This window comes from Corvus moneduloides, chromosome 6, assembly GCF_009650955.1.
Source record: "Corvus moneduloides isolate bCorMon1 chromosome 6, bCorMon1.pri, whole genome shotgun sequence".
In the NCBI taxonomy this organism is placed as follows: Eukaryota; Metazoa; Chordata; class Aves; order Passeriformes; family Corvidae; genus Corvus; species Corvus moneduloides.
Window position 1 is genome coordinate 30,174,010 of NC_045481.1, and position 17,740 is coordinate 30,191,749.

At 35.2% G+C, this 17,740-nt stretch overlaps 1 protein-coding gene across 6 annotated transcripts in view; it reads right to left on the reverse strand.

Moving 5' to 3' along the window:
• The window catches only part of DPH6 (diphthamine biosynthesis 6), a 229,962-nt gene that overhangs the window by 57,890 nt on the left and 154,332 nt on the right, over positions 1-17,740 (reverse strand). For all 6 annotated transcript variants that reach the window (XR_004240725.1, XM_032111720.1, XM_032111723.1 and 3 more), the window contains one exon: positions 12,657-13,062. Coding sequence is in view for 5 of the 6 variants with exons in the window: in XM_032111720.1 (XP_031967611.1) it covers positions 12,657-13,062 (406 nt within the window). In the remaining variant the exon portion in view is untranslated. The remainder of the gene's footprint in view (positions 1-12,656; positions 13,063-17,740) is intronic.

Consider the following 17,740-nt stretch of genomic DNA (forward strand, 5'->3'; position numbering starts at 1 on the left):
TTTTCTCCTAAATGAGAGTGGAAGGCACTGACTGGATATTTTTGAAATGTGTCTTACAACGATTAAAATAATCAATTGATGTTCCTAGCCAGCTCAGAGCTAGAAACATACCATCTCTTAGAGCAGATCTATTATAGTATGACATGAATGCACCTTGGAACTGGTAAAGTCTTATTATAATTGACTATGAATGAGTATGCCTTCAGTGATGAGAACTCCTGAAAAGCTTTTCAGCCTGTCTGCAGTATATTCACAAAAAGTGAAATGTAAAAACCATGAAAAGATGCAAAAGAATATTGTAAGCAATGTGCTTAACTCCTGCCTAACACCAAAGTGTGTCTTTCAATTCATACTTGCTAAAGACATTTTCTGAGATGCATCCTATGCTAAACTTATTACAGAATAAGCATTAATTTCTGTGGCAAGGAAGTATTATGCAGCATGGTTTCTATCAAAATGAAATTCTAACATGCTTTAGAAGTTGCAAAACTCCTGCATAAAGTATTCTCAAACAAGTTAAGCCAAAAATGACAAGCAATGCTTTTAATGAAAGCACTGTTAAACAGCTGAGGTTTCTGTTTCCAAATCTTTAAAGGATCAAAAGTTTAAGTGCTTTGCATGCTATCACAGATACAAACAATCACAAGAAGAGAAAATAATAAGAAAAGGAAAATTAAAAAAGCCTCATCTAAAGACAGAAATCCTTACTATTTCTGTTGCTATTATAGTTTGAGTGACCCAAATACTTGATTAAATCACAGCAGGTAAGTTATGCTACATGATATAATATAAAAGAATTCAAAGCACATTCTGTAGTTAATGCACAGAAAAAGAAAAAAGAGTAATCAGCTAAATTAGAATATATTTATCTTCATGTTTATAACTGTAGAAAATGCCTTAGGGTGGCTTCTATTAGTTGTTCTTTTCATAAAAGCTTGGAAATGACAAGATCTCTGGACTATTTTAAAATGATGAAGTTACGGCTTTTAGAAGAGCAATCTCAAAAGAGATTTGATCTCAGGCTCCTTTCTGGAACAACACATGCACTTCAACAAACTATTCTTCTTCAGGGCTCTACTTAACTATTCTCACTATTGTCCTGCTTCCAAACAGAAGCTCATTTTGAGAGGTGCTGAGCATCTGTAACTTCAGACAGGAACCTCATGAAAATAAACCTCTATAATTCTGCTATCCTATGTGAAGTTACAAACTCAATCCTTTTGTGCCACAAACAGGGACTTGTTTGTACATCTCAAATAGATTTACATGCATAGAATCAGTAAATGGATGTGATATAGTTGTGATATATTTGACAGTAAAATAGGAGAGATACTCTTATTTTTCTTACATCTAATTTCACCCCATCATCTGGTATCTTACATTTCTGGCATAATGATTAAAACAAGCCAGGACTCTGTAAATGTCAGAAACAACAGCTTCAAAATACCTTTTTTTTCCTTCCAGCAATATTACTATTAGGTAAAGAGAATAAACTTTGATTTTCAAAGTTCCTAAAGTTTTTATATCCTGATAAGCAAAAGTTTTGAACGAAGTTTTGAAGTTCTCTAGGGGCTTTAAAGTTTAAAATTTTATCTTGCAGATTATTTAAAAATTATTTTAGAAAATCAACTAAACCCCAGTCAAATTAGTATCTAGCCTCCTATCTAATGATATAACCAACATGCTTAAATGAGGAAACCAAATTTTTTCCCTATAGATATAGATATGACATTACTGATGATGTAAATATTGAGCTTCATAACAGGATTCCTCATACTCAGATGTCTCAATCATTATCAAATGAATTAGACTCTGGAAGAACACTGGCTTTAGACTATCATAAGAAATACCCTAGCTATATCACAGCCCAATGATATTTCTAATTCTGAATTAGAATTAGAATTGAACTTGTGTGAGTTCTGTTAAGAGAAAGAGGTGGAAACAAGAAAGCACAAAAGTGCAAACTATAGAGAAATGAGTTAAAAGGAACCCTCACCAAAACCAAAGAGTCCAGACACTTTTAAAGAAACATTTCTCTTTCAAAGATATGCTGGTTCCAGTAATTATTATTCAAGTAGGTAGTGGGAGTAATCTTTTGTAAGAGTGTGGGATATTAATGACAGACAGAAAGAAACAGGTTTTTTTCTTTTAGAATCTGTAGTTAAATGCCACTGTTGGTCAATTCATTGTAATTTAGTAATAATATGGAGTCAAAGAATAATTTTGGGAGCCAAAGTAACTTTGGGGGGTAAGGTTCTCTGAAAGCCATATAGCCCAATCTCCCCAATGATCAGAGCAAGGGTAACTTTAGACATTTGACCAGTTTTCTAAGGGCCTTGTGCTGTCATGTTTTCAAGACCTCTAAGGTGGAAGTGTCACAGCCTGTGAGTTCCGCTCTTGCGGAGAAAAATTCAATCCTTGCATTCAACTTGAATCTCTCTCATTGCAACTCATGACTGTTGCTCCTTACCCTGGTGTTGTGCATCTCTGAAAAAATCCTCTCCTTCTCCACAATGCCTATTAAGGTAAGGGAAGACTGCAGTTTGCTTCCTCCATTCCCTAGGTGGAACAAAGCCAGTTCCTTTAGTCCTTTTTCCTCTGTTCTATGTGCCACTCATATGACCTTTTACTTTAGTGGCTCTTCTTTGGACATTCTCCAGTTTGGTGATCTCCTTCTCTGATTATCCTATCTTAGTATTTCAGCTATGCCAGCTGACATCCCTCTGTCTAATAGCTACACTCTTACCATTCAGATATAATGTAGAAAGAGAAGAAATGTTCTAAATTACCTTTTTCCAATGTTGATGCTTCAAACTTATAGTGCAAGTAGAAGAGACATGACTGAAGGGACTGTATGATAAATGTGCTTTCAGTGTCAATAAATTAGAGCTATTAATTAGATTTTAACACAGCTGATATGATGCATTACTAATAAAGGATGAGCCAAGTCCAAAGCAAGTTAAAAAAAAACCCCAATGGATTTTTCATTGCTTGTTTTAATAAGGATTGGAATTTCTCACTAATATGTAATAACTTTATGCTGTTTGAAACCTAAATTTATTAGAAATTTAAGAAGAAATAGACTACTGGGAGCACAACTGCATATATTATGCGAAGCCTAATTGCATGAAGTGTGACAATGGCAAAATGCTTTCTTCTGATGGTTAGTTACAGCTGTATTCTTGGATTGTAAGTTACAGAGCATATGGCAAAAACAAGAAAACAACTTTCCTCTCCACTTTTTCTTGGTGAAATTGAATCATTATACCAGAGAAGTCAAATGAAACCCCAAGCCCAATTTGTGGGCTGTGAAGTGGTTGAACAAAATTACAGTACTTTTATGATTCTAAGCATAGTTTTTATATATTTGCTTCTACCTCAGAGTATAACTTTGAAAGGATGTTCAAAAACAAAGAAACCATCCTTTACAAATGAATGCTGAAAATATTTTAAACATAAATCTGATTTGTGATACTTTTAAAATTTAGACAATAATTGTGAAGTGGTATCCTTAGACCATTCTCCAGTCACAACTTTTTCCAGAATGTAAAAGACTGCAATCTAAAAAAAAAAATCCAGATCCATATTTCAGCAGCCTTGAAAAAAAAACAAACCAAGGAAAAAAAACCACCAGCAAGAAAGCATATGTATCTTTTAGCTTGCATAAACAAACCAAGAAAAGGTATGTTATTGAGCAATAACAATGAAACCCGTAAGCTGAGTATTGAGGATGCTATGTTTGGCTGCACAGTCCAACTTTGAGTATGCACCAGAGGCAGTAAACATAGGAGGCATTTTTGCTCTGACCATCCCTGTGGAGTACAAACAGGCCTTGCTTCCTTGCTCTGCCTTTTGTCTTCAGGCCTTCTATGTTGAAAAGAGAGATGTTTTAGACTACAGAGAAGGGCCAAGGGCAGGGGAAACAACTGGACAATGGAGTACAAAGGCATCTTATCACTTTTCACTCTGAGCAATAAATAAGCCTTGTGTCCATGCTCTCTCTGGACTTCAGGAAAGCAGCTTCTTTGGCTTCCATTACCCAGATGGACAAAAGACAATACTCAGGCTATTAAACCAAACTATGCCTGCAGCATCATCATCTCATACTGTTAAGTTTCTGCCTGCATTTTGGGGTTTGAATCTGGATATTATTTCAATTTCTATTTTAACTTCACAACTTTGTAAATTATTCCATGCCATTAGATAACAAAAAAATCATGTCTGTCGCCAAGCAAATGGCCAAACCTTTTGGATAACCTCACAACCTGCTCAGATGCGTTGCTGAGAGGCTCCTGACAACTGTATTTGATACCAGATATATTGAACAGATATATCTGGACAAAGAAGACAAGATACCATGTCCTACTGCATACAGGACAGATGATTTCAACAGGGCTGACACTGGGATACCTTACAAAAGGAATTTAAGGCATTACCCATTTAACTGTTATACTTACTACAGCGCTTAAAAGTTAGGTTTTCAGCAGCTGCTTATCTCGAGGAAAAGTCCCAACAAGGAAAGCCCAGCTTGTCTTATGACAGTCAAGGCATCTGACAAAACCTGATAGGCACCATCAGTGGTGTCTACAGTTGACAAAAGCCAAGATCTTACAGAAATAAATTAACTTTGAGATACTGGAGAAGGAAGAACTGGAGGAGACACTGGAGAGGAAATAGAAGACTTTCAAACAAGATTTATGGATGGTTTTGGCTATCAGTGAGCGCTAGTTCTGACACCTTACCTTCTGTTTTTCTATCCAAGAATTATACAAATTACTGCTCTGAGCAGAACTGATACTTTTCAGTGCAGAGATTATGTGACAGAATGACTGACAATGGTCAGCCAGCCAACTGGCTGGAAATGTAGCTCTGTACACAGTTCTACCTTGCAAAATTCAGTATTTTTTTTCATAGATCTATTTTTTAGGTTTTCTAGACAAAGAGCAAATGGCAAGCATTTTGGTACTAAAGAAATACAAAAGACAAGGTAGTCATGCTAAAGATCCATCCACTGAAGTATTCTGTTTCAAGCAATGGTCCTAAATAAATATCTAGAATAATTATAACAAGGGATGCAGCTACAATATTATACCCAGTTCATTTTGAGCCTACAATTATTTTAAGTTCAGTGGACTTCCTATGTCAGATGTAATTTCCCTCATCCAAACACCATCATAGGTTTCTCTTTCTTCACTTGTAAAAAAAAAGTAATATAGAGATGGATCTATAGAAATTATGAAAAGTTCTTAAGAAATCAAAGTCCTTTTAATGTTTACAGATTTAGAATTATAGAACTGGTACCAAAATGTTGGCAAGTTGAAACAGTCTCAGAGAAAAACTTCCTATGTAATTGTAAACTGTGATCTGGGATGTGTCCTTAAAAAGTGAGTTTGTTACAAATGGTTTCTGGATAGCTAGATAGGTCATATATTCCTCACATATTAAACACCAGAAGATCCAAATTTGGCAATGGTTGCATGGCTGATGTCATGCTTTTATAGCTGTTCTCTGTCAACAAAGCACTAAACAAAGTTTCTCAAAATTAATTTTGATGTTGAAGTAAGGCGTTTGTACTTTATGCATTTTATACACTTTTATACAGTTTTACAGACACTTATGCATATATGGACAGGCCATGTATACTTAGACCTGTCAAGAAGATGCCATTTTTCTAGAAGGGTATTTATTTGTTCCGATTCCTTGTAGAGCTAATCATCAAATTACCCTTTCTGACTCATTACAGTATAGATTGAGTTCTCATTCCATAAGTTTCTTTACATCTATTCTCTTAAGATTTTGATTGTATACCGTACTGCTTAATAAATTTAACAAATTCCAATATTTATTGAGATAACATATTAACTACCATTAAGCAGCAAAGCCATTGCCTGGATCACTGATGTCTAGCACTTTCCAAACTGCCTATGTGAGGAAAACAAATCAGTTTTCAACATGTTAGAAAACTTCGGAAATTCTTCTTTAAAACCTATGACTTTTTCAACAAAAGATCTGTTTTCTGCTAGGTCTGTTCTGTCCTACAGGTCACATGGAGGAAGGATGCAAATCTTCAACAGGAAAATTAAAGTCTATACAAACAATTCATTTAGTGAGAAGCTCAGGGCACTTCAAAATAATGTGAAAACATGGATGGATAGAGTAACCTATAAATGCATCTGAGATTTTAGTGGCAGAAATTCTGAAAGACACATGAAGTTGTACACAGTACCTTTAAAACAATCTTACCAATATATTGGTAGTGTTTTGTATCAAGGATATAAGGGGTATATTCTCAATCAGTCTTGGGTCAAAGAGTTAAAGAATTTATTTCCATTTAAAGTTTTAGTCAAGCTTTTTATGTATGACTGTGCAATACATAACCTTTAGATGTCACATGTTATTTACTCTGAATAAGAGCGAGTTCTGGCTCTGCTCCCTGGCCTTGGCACCAAGGGGCTGAATTTTTCTCAATCTAGTATCTGTGCACTTAAAAATAAATTTCCCATCCTAAAGGACAGAAGGCCACTGCCCTAAAGCAGGATCTAATATACTTTAAGGTGCCTCACATGTATAAAGCACTTCTCTATCCAAATTCAGTTGAGAGGTAACATTACTATTAAAACAATTCCCCATGTCTTGGATAGCAAACAAAAAATCCTTTCCCATAGTTTCACATGAGATGTTCTGCTAAAAGTATGTATACATTGACTCGCAGCAGATACAATAACAGCACAACCTTGAAAAAATAGAAGAAGTTTAAAATGTCAGCATTTTAATAGCCATTTAATAAATCAGATCTCTTGACTGGATAGTTTGGGCAGAAATAGCAAGATTGTCACCTCTGTGGCTCAAGACCAAATTTAGTTACTTTCATCCTTTTAAAATGTCATTTCAAACACGTCATTTCAAACATATTCACGAATCAGTATTTTCTAATTGCTTCTGTATATTGTAAGCTGATTAACTTCCCAAAGTACTAATGTAACTTTTTTTTTCTTTCTGCTTGAACTATTATACCTGGCAATTATATTTTCTTAACAGGAAACCCAAGAAATTAAAATTGAAATTTTCCTCTTTCAGGTTCACATTTGTCATTGAGTATAAATTAATAGAATTTAGTAGAAAACCAAGGTTAAGTTTTACAGTCTATTTCAGACAGCATCATGACATTTAAAAGTATTTTTGTTCAGCAAAATGATATATTCTAGTCACAACAAATACTTCATTAGTTACTGCCTGCAAAGCTTGAGCTAGTGACTGCAATTTGATGTCAGAAGGATTTATTTACCTGCTTCATCGTTACTCAGTACAGAGTTCTTAATGACTGTTTAGTTTCTACCTACATGAGTAGTTCTCCACAACTGCTGACTACAGTACCAATTACTCACATGAGAATGTGTAGACCTACATACAAACGTGTGGAGGTTAAGATTCCACTTGTCCCCATGGGAAATTTTTTCCCATTGTATAATGCAAAGTTAAGTTGAAATAAATTTCCAATGTGAATTTAAAGTACATTGGTAAAAAAGTATTAAACTTCAATGCACACAGACATGCGTTATTGTAAAAATACATCTTGGTATCTTCAATTGATCTTCATCCTCCTCTCTCAAATTTACACTACATAATGCATTCTCTCAATACTGGAAACTCTGTATTTTGGAAAACATCTGGAAAATGCGTTGATAATGCCATGTTTTATCAAATAGAATACTTCAAATCTTACCAGATGGAAAATCTTTACTTTCAAAGCTGCATGCTGGACATGCATCAGGGTGTTACTCTGTCATTGCAAGGACTCTAAATGAGTGCCTAACCACTGGAGCTTCTCTTGCAACAGGAGAAAAAGTCCCATTACAAGTAAGATTTTTTTACTTTTTTTTTCAGTTGAGCTGAATTATACTCAGCCCATATTAGATTTTTAAAAAAATATACTGAAACGAAAAACGCATAAGTACTGAGGGGCTTCTAGACCTAAACATTTACAGAGAAGAACCACTTTAAAAACTAATTATATATTCATTTTAATGTTCCTACCAGACTGTCTATTCCTGTTTTATTTTGCCTTTTTATATTCCCAGTCCGTTTTTCCTTTAGTATTAAAAAGGGATTGTGTAATATGGTGTTCTGGTGAATGCAGGACCTTCTCTATTCCCAAATAAATATTCAAAAATATTTTGCATACATCTTGTGAACAAGGCTTGTGAAATCATAATGTGATGACTTATAAACATTCATTATTCCTATACAGACGTATAATCTAGCCAAGTGTATGGTATAGCAAATCATCCTGACACGTTTATATTAATGCACATTTGAATGAGAATAAGAAAGAAATAGTCAAATTTATGTTAAATACTTCTAAAGCCTTAGCAGCATCTTACTAAGTATATATGTCAGCTTAATCTAATCCTCCTACTTCCAATATGTTCTGTGGTCTCAGCACGGGGCCCATAATGCTCTCACATGTTATGAGGGATTGCCTCTGAGAAGTTCACCATCAGTACTACACTTTGTTCAATAAAACTTCACATCTGGTTTTAGGATGACAGAAAGCTATCTGTCTCCAATTTGCATTACAAACCTTTAGCTTCTTTTGACATCTGTAACACCAGCTGTAATAATTTCCAATAACCTGTTACAATATGCCGAGTAGAAATATTCCTGGTTCTCATCTTACTGTGTCAGGTAACAACACATTTATAATATTTATTTGGACAATTTTAAATAAATGACAAACTTCTTTATACAAAAAAACCCTGTATCATCTAATCAGAGGCTCATTTGAGAAGGCCTATGGCATTTCCTCCTTTCACTCCAACGATTTTAAGTTTTAATCAGAAAAATGGTACCTTTATTTCTTTTCTGTACTTTTGCTAGAGGAGACAATACATTTCAATTCAAGATCTTACAAGCATTATTGAAGAGTATTTACTAATCTTATGACATGATGGAAGTCCTCCTGAAATCCACTAGCCTGGAACAGCTATCTCCTCAACCATCTTTCTTGATTTCTGAGAATCATAATTTCTACCTTTTCTATAACAGATACGTCTTATGTGTTTCACATGAAAAATATTTGAAGAAAAGTGCCTATTATTCCCTGCTACATTATTAATATTATTTTTCTTCAGCAGACAATGCATCTGATGACAGCTGAAGACTCCAAAAGGACAGATCCACTTGTGGGATTAACGATGTCTAACACAAGTCAGAGATCAAACGTGTCACTAATGGATCATCACACAGATGGTTAGCAACCTCTACTACCTGAGCTGAATTAATAAATGGCAATTGAAAAACTGGTCTCTCAATGTAATTTGCTTTCTGGAAGCCACATCAAGGAAACAAAATTTTTTAAAAGTGTATATTAGGCCTGCAGATTTACAAATGAAGATCAATACATTTCTGCTTTATCCCATGTCCCAGTAAAATGATATTCTGTGTTTGAAAGGCATAGCATAAGTAAATTCTGTTACCCACCTAGAACTACTCTGCAACAGGAAGTAACCTTTGGATGTGGTAGAAATTACCACTGAGACATCTCAATACTCAAGATATCTTAAGACAAGTCTACAGAGAAAGGTATGAGCAAGTTTTGGCCGAGCTCAGAGCTGACAAGACACAGCCACTGCTATTGTGGAAGCCAGTACTGTTCCCTCTTGTGATCTGTCCCATTCAGATACATGCATTCTAGAAGCAGGACAGGCTCAAGAGGAAAACAGGAATAAACTGGAAGGAGATATTGAAGGAACAGGAATAAACTGAAGGATCTGGATGAGAAACTGGAAGGAGCTGTTGTTATCAGAACATAAAAATCTCTAATACCTTGATCTGGTGTTATAGGAAGGTTAAAATATCTTGGGATTCAAAAGAAAGACCTGACACTACCTCTGGTACACTAAAGGACACATACAGTTGCAGCAGTTCTGCCTGTCAAAATTAAAGTCTGCCAATAATAACAGAGAAGATAAAAGACAATGTCATCTTGCTTATGGACACTGTCAATGGGATAGTGAAATTAGTGGGAACAAATTGGACACCTCACACAACACTTTTTTAACTGAGAGTTAATATATATGTGTGACAATATTTTAGCTTGTGAGAAGTAGAATTACACTAATAGTGCAAAAGACAGTCAAGGACATCGTTCAGTAATATGCTGCATCGTTATGAAAGCTGATGATGCTTCACTGGAGACTGCATGTCTTTCAAAGATCCAAGAACACATATTACCAGTACACTTGAATATGTCCCTGTGTCTTAACAATATATTCATAATTAGACTTCTGATTTTGAACCAGAAAGTGTGTGTATATATATATTTATATAAAAATAGTCTTCTATCTGATAGAAATTATCAGCCAGATACACTTCAGCAACCACTTTAATATGAGAAATTATTTTTGAATATATATTACACTTATTCTTCCATTGCATGAACTTTCTAGAAATTTTTCCTAAGAAGAAAAATGTTATTTTTAAATTCTTCATCAATGAATTAGTGCTCCTTGTAAATTTAATGTATTCTATATATTCTACAGCTTTGCAAGAATATATTTCTTACCAGTGGGGATAATGATAAAATTGGTATAATGACAGGAATTATTATGACAGTGCAGAGATCTGAACACAACAAGAATGAATATATGACAATCACACAAATCTTTCCATGTCTATGCTATTGGTAGTATAACATGAATGGAACTGAATTGAATTTTTATGTGCGCAATTTATACATTATATTGAGCAATATATTTTATAAAGCAAATAAAATTTGTTTGGAAGTAATTATTTGATGGCCTGAGAAATATCAGAAAGAAAGCAGGCGAAACAGTAATGTTAATCCCATGCCAGAAACATGTTTTATCACGTTTCTTTTTAGCTCTTAAACAAGATGTAGTAAAAACAACAACATTCTGTCAGACTATATGTTCATTCCTTGCTTCCTGGATTAAATATGCTTATTCTATGCCACATTTTTATAGCTTTCAATTCCTGTACTTTAAATCTATTAAACAATGTCAAGTTGAATTTTCTTCAAAAACTGCTGCAGGTTAAAAAAAAAAATAGGACAGTAGAATATTTGAGGGCTAACATTTATGTCAGCTAATTAATATGGATCAGTTGTGGTCTGCAAGGATTTTTAAAGTGCATGCATGTTTGAGACAAATATAGACTAAGGATCTGATTTTGCTCCTTCTCGAACTGATAACAAAGCTCTTACTGATTTCATCTACCAGTTTTATAGATCTGACAGATAAAATAAGCTTTTGTGCTCTTGCACAATGTTAGTTGTCCCAAATAAAGCATAGCCCAAAATGCAGATCTACAACATAAGAAATAAATTGTAGTTGTAACATTACATTTATTGCTCTGTATTCTCTTTACTTCATAAGGGAATGAGATTTTGAAAAAACAAACATTGGGGGAAAACCCAGCAAATTTGTTTGGATAGCAAGTTCTATTTAAATAAGTTAGAAATCAGCCCATGTTCAAAACCAGATACCCTCTAATCCAGAGCATACGACACCATTTCCTTATTTAAAACATTAATATTTCATTTTTTACTCTCCAAACAGTTCCTGCTAGCAGAAAGAAATTGGTTATTTGAACACGGTTCTAGATCGTGACAAGAAGAGGCTACCAAATGCACAACTGTTCAAACACTTTTAAGCAAAAGAGTCATTCTCCCTATCATGAATCCTAAGGTGGCCGGATTTCCCAGCAACTTCTCTTGCATGGAATCACAGAATAATTTAGATTAGAGCAAGACCATATAATCCAACCTCCTACTCAAAATCAGATGTGAGATTAGAACAAAAGTAATCCAGGACTTTATCCTGTTTGGACTTCAAAAAGTCCAAGAACAGAGCCTTTCAATATGAGAAACATGCCTGGTCACCAGAAAAAGAACAACTGTATCTTAATTGTAGAACTGTAGAACTATTTGGGTTGGAAAACGCTTCTAAGATCATTGAGTTCAGCTGTAAACCTAAAACTGCCAGGTCTACCAATAAACCATGTCCCTAAGCATCAAGTCTACTACACATCTTTTAAATACCTCCTGGGGTGGTGACTCCACCACTTCCCTGGGCGGCCTGTTCCAATGCTTTTAGTGAAGAAATTATTCCTAATATTCAAACTCAGCCTTCCTTGGTGCAACTTGAGGTCATTTCCTCTTTTTCTGTCACTTGATACTTGGGAGAAGAGACCAGCCCCCACCTTGCTACAACCTCCTTTCAGGCAGTTGGAGAGACCAGTGAGGTCTCCTCTGAGCCTCTTTTTCTCCAGGCTAAAAACCCCCAGTTCCCTCAGCCTGTCTTCATACAACTTACTCTCCAGACCCTTCACCAGCTCTGTTGCCCTTCTCTGGACACGCTCCAGCACCTCAATGTCTTTTTTGCAGTGAGGGTCCCAAAACTGAACACAGGATTTAAGGCGTGGCCTCACCAGTGCTGAGTACAGGGGGACAATCACTGTCCTGGTCCTGTTGGCCACAGTATTGCTGATACAGGCCAGGATGCCATTGGCCTTCTTGGCCACCTATCCTTGAAACACTCATCTAAAATGTTTTTTTCCAACGAAATCTGACAGAAATGAACAAGAATTTCCTTAAGCTTAGTATTACACCTGGTTCCTGTCATGGTAAGTCTTACCTTTTTGCAGTGTTTCAGCATCAAAGACATCCTCCTTGAAGAAAGCTCTAAAGGACAAAGGACTTGCACTGCAGTCTTCTGAAAGTTTGTCAACAGCTTGTTTAAACATAGCAACTAAGTCATGAAGAGGTCCATCTAAATCGAGGTGAGAAGTGGATGGTGAAATCAAGCTCAGGCGTACTGAGATTGATGCACAAGATGCAGAGCTAGACTCCACAGATTCACACTCGATTTGGAAGCCCTCTGACAACATCTTCATTGCAAAATGTTTTCTTTGGAGTGGATCATCAACTGCTGCAACAACATGCCATTCAATGGCAGCATCTCTGGGCAGGTGAGATATTACAACCACAGCAAGCAACCCACATACTGGAGTTTCATCATTATGCATCTCCGAATCTTCAACCTAAAAGATAAACAAAATAATGTCCATATTACAGAATTGTAGAAATTAATGTTGCTCATATTCAGTTAAAATATTAAAAAAGTATATGCAGTACAGTTATTTCATGGAAACTGCTTTTTCCCTCAACTTTCCTTATAGAAAAGTCATCTTGAGCAATCATGAATTTATCTGACAGCATCTCCTCATTTTTGCAATCTCAAACCACTACTATGCCTGTATCATTAATAAAAAAAAGCTAATCATAATGTATTTTGCACTCATTCTGTAATCAAAAGAAGTCTTTTTGCCTATGGTGACTTTTGTTTATACCAATGGTTTTTGAAGAATAAAAAAATGGTAGGAACTACCAAAACTACAGAAATGAGTCCGTAAAGTACATAAATTTTATTTTAACAGTTGGAGTACTAAAGATTCAGTTCAGATACAGCAAAAATATAGTTCAGATAGTTTTGAACAGCAGAATTATCCTGACCAAACCCTCTTAGAAGATAGAATGTGCTTTTTAATAGCTGAGCTCATTGAGAATGTATATTTAAATTGTTTAAACCAGCATGTCTAAGTAGCTAACTTGGTCAGCTAAATCTGAGTGACTAAGTTCCTTTTCTTCTGATGGTTTTAAATAGCTTTTAAGAACCTGAACAATTGAAATGCTTATTTTGACCAGTGAATTATTTTTTTCCTTACTTTTCCCTTGATTTTTATGAAGAAATAGTATATTAAGAATTTTTAGTATTAGTGACTTACACCATCTTTTTTCTGTACACAGATAATAACTTTTTTTATATACCAATTTGCTTACACCCCAGTATATACTTCTAAAATTGTCCATTGCCTGACCCCTGAAAGGAAAAATAATAACAAGGCAAACCTGTCATTTTGCCTGAAGTCGATAAGGCCATATAACTCTCAGTACCTTCAATTCACAAGCTCAATTTTCTACCACTTGCTCTCAACTTTGAGAGGAAGAAATAATGACATGTTCCAGGCACTTTATTTCAAAATTCACTCACAAAGTTATTGACAAGAATTTTGCAAAGAATATCTTTGATGCTTGACCCTTGTGAGCTGTTTACATGAAAAATGCACTTACTTCTATATTAATGATAGTGGAATGTAATTCTATCCCAAACATGTAGCAATTGCTTTAGCATTTCTGGTTTTGGTGTGGTAACAGAAATAGGGACAATTTGTGTCAAATTGCAATCACTTCAGTCATAATAAAATCTCACAGAGTACTGTTTGCTTTCAGTACTTTCATTAGGCTGGCCGGGGCTGTTATTAAGGTAGCAACACATAAATGTTATATTAGCACTTAACAGGAGCACAGTATTCTCCTCTAGGAGATGAATTCTAACCTTGTCAATATAATTCTGCTCTGAGTGCTGTAAAACAGTTTGAAAAGATGAAATACTGGAGCTTTGCACTGAGAAAAAAAAAAAAAAGTCATGCTCATTCAGGCTTAAAGGCCACTTTGCTGGCCCAAGGTGCTGAGGTACTGGTTAGAAAAAAACAGTCTAAAAAAGCTCTCTCAGGTCACATCAAGCACTAAGACAAACTTTTCTACTTCCCTGTACTTGTCTGAGGTTGTTAAATCAATTACTCGCTACTTCTGCTTGCCTTCAGCTGCCATTTAGAATATGAAGAACTACATGAAAATTAAGGCCAGGAGAAAGTACATTTCCAAATTTAACAAATGAGAATCATTCTGTGTGAAAGACTATTCATGGTGCACCTGTATGGTACCATAATACTCATAACCTCTAACTTTAGAGTTTGCACAAAGCACAAGTGATAGAGCTACTGGGGACTAATAATCTTTCATTTGTGGCTACAGAATCCTATAGAAACACTCCTAACAGTGACCTCTTCTGACTTATTTTCAAGAAATCACTGACATTTGTGTTATACTTGGATGCTGCATTTATGAGTTACCTTTCAGAAATTTACAATTTTCTAAAGGAGTTGAATATCTTCATGATAGCCTGTCTAGTAAATGAGGATGAATATATAAGGTTTGCTAAGAAATTATATGATGCTAGAACAATATAAGTAAGTATTAAGAGTGAAAATGAAGAGAAATTATTTCATTGGCTAAATTGTTTTTACAGTTGATTCTGCGCTCTCATCAATGAGATTCATCACTTCTGGCAGACAGCTGTGGTACTATGAATAAAATAATGTTTTTAGAGTTCTTGCCCAAGGATAGAGTTGTAGAGTGTTCTATAAAGGAGCACAGGTTTTGCTCTAGTCTTTCTTCTACATCTTCAGAGTCTTAATCAGAAAAAAATGAGGTAGAAGAGCATATAGCTTGAGTTATAATTTTTGAAAAAGAACTGTCAAATAATTCTTGGGAAGCTCTAAAATTCTTGTTGAGAGACAAGAAATCTGTTGGGGCAAACACTGTTAAAAGCAGTGATTCCTTAAAAGTATGCATTACTTGAATTTTACAAATCTTTATAAATGTCATTAATCTGTAGCTGTAGTTGTCCTCTAAAGACATTTGCCCTTTAACCATTATTTTCTAGCTATCAGTTTCCAAATGATTTTCAGTTGATGGGAAAAACGTCTTCAAGTTTCCAACTTCCACTTGTTAGCCTTTCCATTGGATTTAATCCTTTCTAAGAACAAACACTACAGGGTAGCTCTGCACTATGAGATGTTTGAAAAGTCACAGGGGAAAATAAGCAGATCTAAAGGTTCAGTGGCTGACTGCTGAGATTATATGGAGAAAGATGCTACTTAGGTGCTATACTTTTACATGATCTGATTTAAAGAGGGCTTAAAGGAGAAGGACATCAGGTAACATCTGTTCCACATGCAGGAGACATTACCTGAAAATAAATGGCTCTACAACAATGACTTTTTCAGGAATGGATGTAAACAGGATCATCTCAGAGACCATACTATGACAGAATTCTGATTCTGTCATGTCGGGAAATGGTAGATCCCAAAACTTTGGACAAAGATTTGATAAGACAAGTGATTTAACTCTAACTGAATGTCACATTAGACTGTCCTCCAAACATGTTTCCTAGTATCTTCCCTTTTCCAACAGGATCATCTGCCACTTAATTTATCAAAGATGTTAGAGATGGAGATCCAGAAAGTTTGAAAAAGGAAGCCAAAAGGCAGATTTTTCTAAACACATGCATTGTCTCTATATAATTCCATTTATGCTTTGTATCTATATCATTCCACATCCAAAGAAGGACTACAAACGTTTTTTTAACACATTGCTTTACAACTACCACACAATTCAACAACGGACTTTTCCCACCTTGAAGAAATTACTGATATTCTTCTGGTGATACAATGCATGTTTCAAAAATTCACAGGAGAAACCAAAGGTCCAGAGGAAATTTTAGGATGACTGAGAAAGTGACTCTTCTTTACTTCTACTGTAAACACTGAGAAAACTGCCATGCTAAGCTAAGTGACCATCTTGGAAAGTCTTCATGGACTGGTGAATAAAGAATCACAGCAGTTGACAGTAGTTAAGAAAACAAAGTGGGAAACATTATGCCCACTGTAAAAATTCACAATTGAGTAAGATAAACAACTGTGGATATCTTAACTGAAAAAGGGCATACTAGATCCAAAATATATTCCGAGGAGGACAAGTATGATCAAAAGCTCTGGAGGGTCTGATTGGAACTGTTCTGCAGCCTCGTTAATGAGAAGACAGGGGCTTACAAAATCATACATGACATAAGAAGAGTGGATAGGGATAAGAACTGATTTTGCACACGTTGTCTTTCTGTACAAAGAGCTATGGACCATCAAATGACATTAGTAAGAGCATGGTTTCAAAAAGAACGATGGTGGGTGACACCTACAACTCAGTGATGGAGAATGCTCTGGTTGCAAGAACTTTACAGGGATTCAAGGAGAGCCTGAACAAGTTCTTACATGTTCAGTGGGCATTATAAAAGATACATAATAAAATTCCTAGATTATTTTAAATTCATGTGAGTTAATAATTTATATAAATATTATTATTTATATAACGATTAAAATTAATTTGATCAATTTAAATATGAATTAAAATAGTTTGAGGTTAGGAGAATATTAGAGTAGATACATGCTTTTACTGGTTTTACTATTCACTTCTGCTTAGGGCTACTGTTTGGAGTCAAAATACCAAGCAAGGTCTACACCATTATGGTTATTGTTATGTTCTTAAATAAGCATTTACACTGATACTAGTGGTGTGTTTGGTTAAGAACTGGGATTTCTTGACTGGACTCATGGATTTTTCACAATTAGTCCCTTCCAACATTTCCATAATTCTAAAGGGATTTTATGTTCATCTGTGATATTCCAGACTGATATTATAGATGAATTGTGAACACCAAGTCAAGTAGATGAATGCAGAGAACAGCTTTGAGAGCTGAAGTTTCTTCAGCAGAGGTAATGGCATCAGAATATTGAGCTGGAAGAAGTGGGAGTTCAATGTGGTTATTCCTTCTGAGGAAAAAAAAGGTTCCTCCTTTATCCGAAAAGAGAATCACATACAGAACTGTAATGCTACATTTAGGGGGATATACATATTTTCATTTCTGCCTTAACTGACAGAGACAGTGCAGACAACTAAAACACAACAGTCCCAGACAGTGCCAAGCAGGAGGTTTGTCTGCTTTAGGCACCTGCCTAGGAACTGGGGTTTGGAGCTGCCTTA